The sequence below is a fragment of the Enhydra lutris genome, unplaced genomic scaffold (assembly GCF_002288905.1).
Source record: "Enhydra lutris kenyoni isolate GAN:26980312 unplaced genomic scaffold, ASM228890v2 scaffoldscaffold22, whole genome shotgun sequence".
NCBI classification, from domain to species: Eukaryota; Metazoa; Chordata; class Mammalia; order Carnivora; family Mustelidae; genus Enhydra; species Enhydra lutris.
Genome location: NW_019154106.1, coordinates 14,813,483 through 14,822,379, shown reverse-complemented (window position 1 = coordinate 14,822,379; position 8,897 = coordinate 14,813,483). Strand labels below are relative to the sequence as shown.

General features: G+C 35.1%; 1 protein-coding gene across 1 annotated transcript; it reads right to left on the bottom strand.

Moving 5' to 3' along the window:
• Window positions 1-542: 542 nt before the first annotated feature.
• LOC111149816 (olfactory receptor 4S2) lies at window positions 543-1,475 on the bottom strand. Its single transcript, XM_022507105.1, has one exon. The coding sequence runs from the start codon at window positions 1,473-1,475 to the stop codon at window positions 543-545; it is 933 nt and encodes a 310-aa protein (XP_022362813.1).
• Window positions 1,476-8,897: the final 7,422 nt, after the last annotated feature.

Here is an 8,897-nt window from a genome sequence, read left to right as displayed (position 1 = left end):
TCTTTTGTGTTTTAAACCTATTTTCTCCTTCACGTACTGTACAAACTCCCCTCCCTTTGCAGCCTCGATAGGTTTAGTTTCCACTGTGTTTTGGAGGACTTAGATCACAGTACTATACTTCAGATTTCTGTTAGTTTTTCCTGTATCCTTTTGTGCATGCAACATATACATATTTGAGTACTCAATATGTTTCTATCAGAGTTCTAAATCTAGAAAATAGCCTTAAATACTTCATAGTAGACTCTCAATCAAAGGAAAATGACAGAAAGTCCAAAATGGGGAAGAGAAAATAAAAGTAGTCAGTATCATTGTCCCGAGCTTCTGTTTAATAAGATTTCTCTGGCCTAGATAATTCAGAACATTTATCTACCTATGAAATATTAGAATAAATATAATAATGATGATAAATAATACCTCAGGTATGTAGAAAGTGTTATTCTGTCTTTTGTTCTTTCAAAAACCCTATGAGGTTTTCACTACTCTCTTTGTTGAACAGAAGAGAAAATTTAAGATCATCCAGGTTCAATTGTTACCTTCAACTATTAACCATTAGCTTTTGAGAAAACTCTCCTGCTCCACAGTCTTTTCATTGCATTCTTCACTTCTGCATTTCTCAGTGTATAGATCAGGGGATTTAACATTGGAGTGATAATGGTGTAAAATACAGCCACCATCTTATCCTCTGAAAAGGTAGTATCAGGACGCATATACATGAACGTACAGGGGCCAAAAAAGATAATGACCACAGCAATGTGGGAGCCACAAGTGGAGAGTGCTTTGCGCCTGCCTTCTGCTGAATGCTTTCTCAGAGATACCAGGATGATGGTATAGGAAATTATCAAGATTACAAAGCTCCCCAGAGCAATGGTACCACTGTTGGTTGTCACCACAACACCGACAACATATGTATCCGTGCAGGCAAGTTTCAACACAGGATGGACATCACAAAAGTAGTGATCAATCTCATTGGGTCCACAAAAGGGTAACTGGACTACCAGAGCCACTTGAATAATGGAGTGAAAGAACCCACCTATCCAGGTCCCCAGTAACATTTTATTACATCTACCCCTATCCATGATGTTCGTATAGTGTAGGGGTTTACAGATAGCCACGTAACGGTCATAGGCCATAACAGTAAGGATGAAGATCTCCGTGCAACCAAAGAAATGTACCCCAAACAGTTGCAGCATGCACCCCACATAGGAGATGGTTTTGTTCTTGGCTAATAGGTCAACAATCATCTTGGGAGCTGTGACCGAAGAGTAACAAATATCCACAAAAGACAAGTAGTTGAGGAAGAAATACATGGGAACCTTAAAAAGGTTTCCCATGCAAACAGTCAGCATGATGAGGATATTTCCCAGAAGAATGACCATGTAGAAGAAAGAAAACACCACAAAACAAACTTCTTCAACCTCTAGGTTCTGAGAAAGACCCCAGAAAATGAATTCAGTTACATTGTTTATTTTTTCCATGGAATTAGTCTAGTACAGCAAGTTCCCAAGAGAGAATGAAATTATCTGAAAGAAAAATATAACAGGGAACATGTACTTATGACTCAAAATAAGTGGAGAATCATGGTAGTTGGAAGTGTAAAAATGGATATTTACTGCTTCTTGGCATGTATACTTAGAGAAATTAAGGGGTATATATTTTGATCATCTTACCTTCATGTTTAGTCATTCATTTATGTTAGATGAGGAAGCAATTTAACATTAGAGCAAATTCTCTAAGCCACACATCTAATGAAGAATTTCCCACCTTTAAATTTTTTCACTTGTTTCTCAAAATTTAGTAGTTCTTTTCTTTTAACTAATTGGTTAATCTATTTTTTGCTATGTTCAATTAGCTAATATATATTACATCATTAGTGTTAGGTTGTACAAGGATTTGTTAATTGCATTTAACATTCAGTGCTCATCACAACACATGCCATCCTTAATATTCATCACTCAGTTTTCCCATCCCCCCACCCCCCTCCCCTTCTGTAACCTTCAGTTTGTTTTCTGGACTCCAGATCTCTCATAGTTTGTTTCCTTCTCTGATTTCTTCCATTCAGTTTTCCCTTCCTTCCCCTATGATTCTCTGTGCAATTCCTTATATTCCACATGTGAGTGATACCATATGATAATTTACTTTCTATACTTAACTTATTTCACTTAACATAATAACCTTCAGTTCCATCCATGCTGAAGAAAATTTAGTGTTTTTAATTTTGTATAAGGCAGTCGACTTAATTTTGAAACAACTCAGTGTTGGGGAATATTATATTTTTTATATATCTGGAAAAGCTTATCTTATTTTTGTCACAGATGTGAAAACATGCCCCCATATTTTCCCTTCTGAATACTGCCATGAATGTTCAAGTAGTTGAGTGTGGATGATCTCTGCAGGTTCTCTTAGAATACTCTGATCTTTGAGTAAATGAATTTGTGTTTCCCTATTTGATATCAAGGCCTTTTACTCAAGAGGTGATGGGTATAGTTCGAAAGAGGACAAAAATGGTACATGTCTCCTTTAGAGACAACGGTGCTGAAATTTTATAAATCATTCAGCTTCACGAGTCTTCTTTTATCCCATTTGTGAAATGAGAAAATTTCAGTTTCATTACCATCTATTATATGAGCAGCTATTTCTACTATGAAATTAAATCCATTATGTCAGCCTGGAATAGCCATGAAACCCTTATGAAGAGGCAGAGACAAAATAAGATAAAGCAATGAAGGGAACTGCAGAGACACATCAAGAACTGTTGGATTTGAAAGGAGCAGAAGTGAAATCTTGGGTGATTTCTCATCTTCAAACTCAGTTTTTGAGAATTCCTCAGGAATTACTTTTAAACATCTGCCTGTTAACTAAAAAATGAAAAATTCAAATGGGGGGGTTGGATAGGAAGGACTCTGTCCTTAATTTCACTAATTCATTCATCATCCTTTTTTTTTTTTAAAACAAGCTACAGTTCACTTTCTTTTTCTTGTATAAAACTATGTGGCAGCCACAGCTGGCGCCTGGGTTCTCCATTCATCATCCTTTTAATCTTTGGGTTTCATATTGTTTATATTGGTCTCCTCATCAGGATGCATTAGACATTTGAGGAGAACATCACTGGAAATATTTTAAATGTATTTAGGAAGAGAACAATATTGGATGCATCCTCAGGGCTGAGACTTCATGTGCTCTAGTGAGTTCACCAGAAGTTACATGTGGAAAGGAGTTTGTGTAATAGTTTTGATTGAAACGTACAAGTTCTTCCTCAAACTAAGCCACAGATAAAAATAATTCCTTTAGTGGTATGTTAGGTTGGCATTGTACAGTATCATAGGCCATGATCAGGAATTTTGTCTGTCTGAGGACCTATCTCTGGGTCTGTCACATGTGACACATATAGCTTCTACTATACTCTGTCTCAGCTGTCCCTTTGCTGCAACATTGTGACTGGCTCTTCCAGCTTTTGGGAAACTGCATGGCTGTGTTTTCTCAGATCTGTGTATTATGGCTGATGGAGTAGTAATTACAAATGTGCTTTCTCTTATGTGGCATGAATTAATGATAATATCAGTGGTAAAGATCATAGTAGTAATAAGAATTCAAGTTTAGACTCAAGAATACCCCTTGCTTTTACATGTTCTTTCTCCTCTTTTTATCCCTCTGAATTAAAAAAGAACAAAAACAAACAAACAAACAAACAAATCAATAAATAATGTCCAGCTATTTTCACTGAAAGGACCTTTCAGTTTTAAAGGTCTGAGAACTAGTAGTTTTTGATAACTGTTAATTATGTTGTTTGGCTCTCATCTAGAAGAAACTGAGCATTTAAACACAAGCCCGGGTATGGTGCTACCATTATTCAATCTATGGGGCCCTAAGGGAATTCTTACTAGTCCTTGAATTAAGACCTATCTCAAAGAATTTCTTCCTCCACTTTTTGAACATTTGAAAGATGACAATGTCAACTTCTTTTGAAATTATTGGTATTTTCTTATTCACAATCATGCTACCCATTTTATAATCATGTGTAGAGGTACTTTATTATTTGACAATCATATTAATAATTTTATTTTCCACTTATTTCTGAGACTGGTGACTTGCAATTATGTTTTAGATATTCAAAATATAGCAATTGTATTTAATTCCTTTTTTGCATAATCCATTTTACTTTAATTTTAGAAGAAAAAAATCTCACCAATATTGTCTACAGCTCCAATTTCAATTTTTTCTTCAATATCTTCTGAGGTAATTTGATTGCAGCTATCCACAATAGATTGATGCCGTAGGGATTGCTTTGTGAATAATTATTATCAGAGAATCTCTGACCTCCAAAACTCAAAAGCTGGCAGAAGTCAGGTCTTTGTCATTCCTGATTTTTGTCTCCTACCTACTGAAATCTGAACTTTCACAGCATATTTGGCAATAAATGCTGTTTTCTCTACTTCTTATAAGGTCTGTTCAAAGAGAGTGATGCAGAACGTTAATGACCTTGGGGAAAGGCTTTCTCCCAAAGTCTCCCTCCATATTCAGAAACACAATAGACAACTAACAATGAGTTTAATTTCAAGATGTCTTTTCAACTTGTTAAATTTTAAGTTTTTTTCTTATTTCCTAATTTAATTAATTTGTTTATTTACTTATTTAATTTATTTATTTTTATTCCTATTACATTTATTGAAGAAATTTTAAACCTATGACACATGGGTTTTTAACAGCTTTCATTAAGGTTATTTTTTTCAGACTGATTTATTTTTTTAAGTTCAATTAGCCAACTTAGATTACATCATTAGTTTTTGATGTAGTGTTCAAGGATTCATTTGTTGCATATAATACCCAGTACACATCACAACATGTGCCCTCCTTAATAACCATCACCTGGTTACCCCATCACCTCAATTTCCTCTCTTCTGTAACCCTGAGTTTGTTTCCCAGAGTCCAGAGTCTCTCATGGCTTGTCTCCCTCTCTGATTTCTTCCCATTCAGGTTTCCTTCCCATCCCCTAGAGTTCTCTGCTATTCCTTATATTACACATACAAGTGATACCATATGATAATTGTCTTTCTCTGATTAACTTATTTCACTTAGCATAATCCCCTCCAGTTCCATCCATGTTGATGCAAATGGTGTATATTCATAATTTCTGATGGTTGAGTAATATTGCATTGTATATATGAATCACATCTTCTTTATTCATCTGTTGAAGGACAACTTGGCTCCTTCCACTGTTTGGCTATTGTGGATATTGTTGCTATGAACATTGGGGTATATGTATCCCTTCTTTTCATTATATCTATATATTTATTGTGAATACCTAGTAGTGCAATTCCTGGCTCATAGGGTAGCTCTATTTTTAAGGTCTTGAGGAACCCCCATACTGTTTTCCAAAGTGGCTGTACCAATTTCATTCCCACCAACAGTGTAATAGGTTTCCCCTTTCTCCACATCCTCACTAACACTTGTTTCCTGTCTTGCTAACTTTTGTCATTTTAACTGGTGTAAAATGGTATCTCACTGTGGTTTTTATTTGTATTTTCATGATGGCTAGTGATCTGAACAATTTTTTGATGTGTTTGTTAGCCATTTATAGGTCTTTGAGAAATGTCTATTCATGTATTTTGCCCATTTCTTGAGTGGATTATTTGGTTTTGGGTGTTGAATTTGATGAGTTCTTTATACATCTAAGATACCAGCCCTTTTATCTGTAATGTCATTTGCAAATACCTTCTCCCATTCCGTGGTTTGCCTCTTAATTTTGTTGGCTGTTTCCTTTGATGTGCAGAAGGTTTTAATCTTGATGAAGTCCCAAAAGTTCATTTTTGTTTTTATTTCCTTTGCCTTTGGAGACATGTCTTGATATAAGTTGCTGTGGTTAATGTCAAAGAGGTTGCTGCCTGTGTTCTCCTCAAGGATTTTGATGAATTCTTGTCTCATATTTAGGTCTTCATCCATTTTGAGTTTATCTTTGTGTATGATGTAATGGAATGGTCCAGTTTTATTCTTCTGCATGTGGTTGTCCAATTTTCCCAGCACCATTTATTGAAAAGACTGTCTTTTTCCCTTTGGATCTTCTTACCTGCTTAGTCAAAGATTAGTTGACCATAGAGTCGAGGGTCCATTTCTGGGGTGTCTATCCTGTTCCATTGATCTATGTGTGTTTTTGTGCCAATACCATGCTGTCTTGATAATCACACTTTTGTAATAAAGCTTAAAGTCAGGCATTGTGATGCTCTCAGCTTTGGTTTTCTTTTTCAACTTCCCCCTGGTGATTTGGGGTCTTTTCTGTGTCCACACAAGTTTTAGGATTGTTTGTTCTAACTCTGTGAAAAATGTTGATAGTATTTTGAAAGGGATTACTCTGGAAGTGTAGATAGCTCTGGGAAGCATTATCATTTTAACAATATTTGTTATTCCAATCGATGAACATGTTTTTCAATCTCTTCATGTCTTCCTCAGTTTCTTTCATAAGTGTTCTGTAGTTTCTGGAGTACAGCTCTTTTACCTCTTTGTTTAGGTTTATTCCTAGTTATCTTATGGTTTTTGGTGCAATTGTAAATGGAATCTATTCCCGAATTTCTTTCATCAGTCACATTGTTAGTGTATAGAAATGCAACTAAATTATGTGCATTGGTTCTGTATCTTGACACATTGCTGAATTGCTGAATGAGTTTAAGTAATTTGAGTGTGGAGTCATTTGGGTTTTCAACATAAAGTATCATGTCATCTGCAAAGAGAGAGAGTTTGACTTCTTCTTTGCCAGTTTGGATGCCTTTTATTTCTTTTTATTATCTGATTACCATTGCTAGGACTTCTAGTACCATGTTGAACAATAGTGGTGAGAGTGGGGCATCCTTGTCATGTTCCTAATCTTTAGGGAAAGGCTCTCAGCTTTTCCCCATTGAGAATGATATTCTTTGTGGTCTTTTCATAGATAGATTTTTATGAAGTTGAGGAATGTTCCCTCTATCCTTACATTCTGAAGAGTTTTAATCAGGAAAGGATGCTGCATTTTGTCAAATGCATTTTCTGCATCAATTGAGAGGAACTTGTGGTTCTTCTCCATTCTCTTGTTAATTTGTTCTATCACATTGAATGATTTGTGAATGTTGAACCACGCTTGCATCCCAAGAATAAATCCCAATTGTTCATTATGAATAATCCCTTTAGTATACTATTGGATCCTATTGACTAGGATTTTGTTGAGTATTTTGGTATCCATGTTCATCTGGGATACTGGTTTATATTTCTCCTTTTTGATGGGGTCTTTGTCTAGTTTTGAAGTCAGGATAATCCTGGTCTCATAGAAAAAAAAAATTGGAAGTTTTCCTTCCATTTCTATTTTTTTAAACAGCTTCAGTAGAATAGGTATGATTTTTTCTTTAAATGATTGGTAGAATTCTGCTGGGAAGTCTTCCAGCCCCAGACTCTTGTTTTTGTTGTTGTTGTTGTTGTTTGTTTGTTTGTTTTCTTTTTCTTTTTTTTTTTTTGGAGACTTATGATTACTTTACTTGCTGGTTATTGGTCTGTTCATATTGTCCATTTATTCCTGTTTCAGTCTTCATAGTTTATAAGTTTCTAGGAATGCATCCATTTCTTCCAGATTGCCTAATCTGTTGGCAATTAGCTGCTGATAATAAGTTCTAATAATTGTCTCTATTTCCTTGATAGTTATTATCTTTCCCATTTCCTTCATGATTTTATTAATTTGGCTCCTTTCTCCTTTCTTTTGGATAAATTTGGCCAGAAGTTTATCAATCTTATTAATTCTTTCAAAAAATCAGCTTCTAGTTTTGTTGATTTGTTCTACCATTCTTCTGGGTTCTATTTCATTAATTTCTGCTCTAATCTTTATTACTTATCTTCTCCTGCTTGGTTTAGGCTTTATTTGCTGTTCTTCCTCTAGGTCCTTTTGGTGTAAGGTTAGGTTGTGCATTTGGGATTTTTCTAATTATTTTGATCGAGGCTTGGATGGCTATGAATTTCCCTTTTAGGACCACCTTTGCAGTATCCCATAAGTCTTGAACTGATGTGTTTTCATTTTCATTGGTTCAAAAAATTGTTTAAGTTCTTCTTTAATTTCCTGGTAGACCTAATCATTCTTTAGTAAGAAGCTCTTTATCCTCAAAGTGTTTGAGTTCCTTTCAAATTTCTTCTTCTGATAGGTCCAGTTTCAAAGCTTTGTGGTCTGAAGATATGTAGGGAATAATCCCAGTCTTTTGGTATCAGTTGAGACCTGATTTGTAACCCAGTATGTGGTCTATTCTAGAAAAAGTTCCATGTGCACTCGAGAAGAATGAGTGTTCTGTTGTTTTAGGATGCAATATTCTGGATATATCTATGAAGTTCTCCTGGGGCAGTATGTCCTTCAAAGCTCTTGTTTCTTTGTTGATCTCCCTAGAAAAACTTTTCTTTGCTGTGAGTGGAGTGTTGAGGTGTCCTACCTTTAATATATTGTTATTGATATTTCTTTATTTTGGTTATTAATTGGTTTATATAATTGGCTCCTCCAATGCTGGGGGCATAGATATTTAAAATTGTTAGATCTTCTTGTTGGATAGACCATTTAAGTATGATATAATATCCCTCTACATCTCTTACTACAGTCTTTGGTTTAAAATCTAATTTGTCTGATATGAGGATTGCTACCCCAGCTTTCTTTTGAGGTCCATTCATGTAGTAAATTTTTCTCCATCCAATCACTTTTAATCTGAAGATATCTTTAGATTCAAAATGAGTCTCTTGTAGATAGCATATGGATGGGTCCTGCCTTTTTATTCAGTCTGAAGCCTTGTGTCTTTTGATAGGAGTATTCATCCCATTTACATTCAGAGTAACTTGTGAAAATATGAACTTAGTGTCACTGTATTGCCTGTAAAGTTCCTGTTTCTTTATATTGCCTCTGTTACTTTATG

Bases quoted from the DNA above. Each gene is read 5' to 3' on its own strand.
- LOC111149816 (XM_022507105.1), bottom strand. From the start codon at position 1,475: ATGGAAAAAATAAACAATGTAACTGAATTCATTTTCTGGGGTCTTTCT.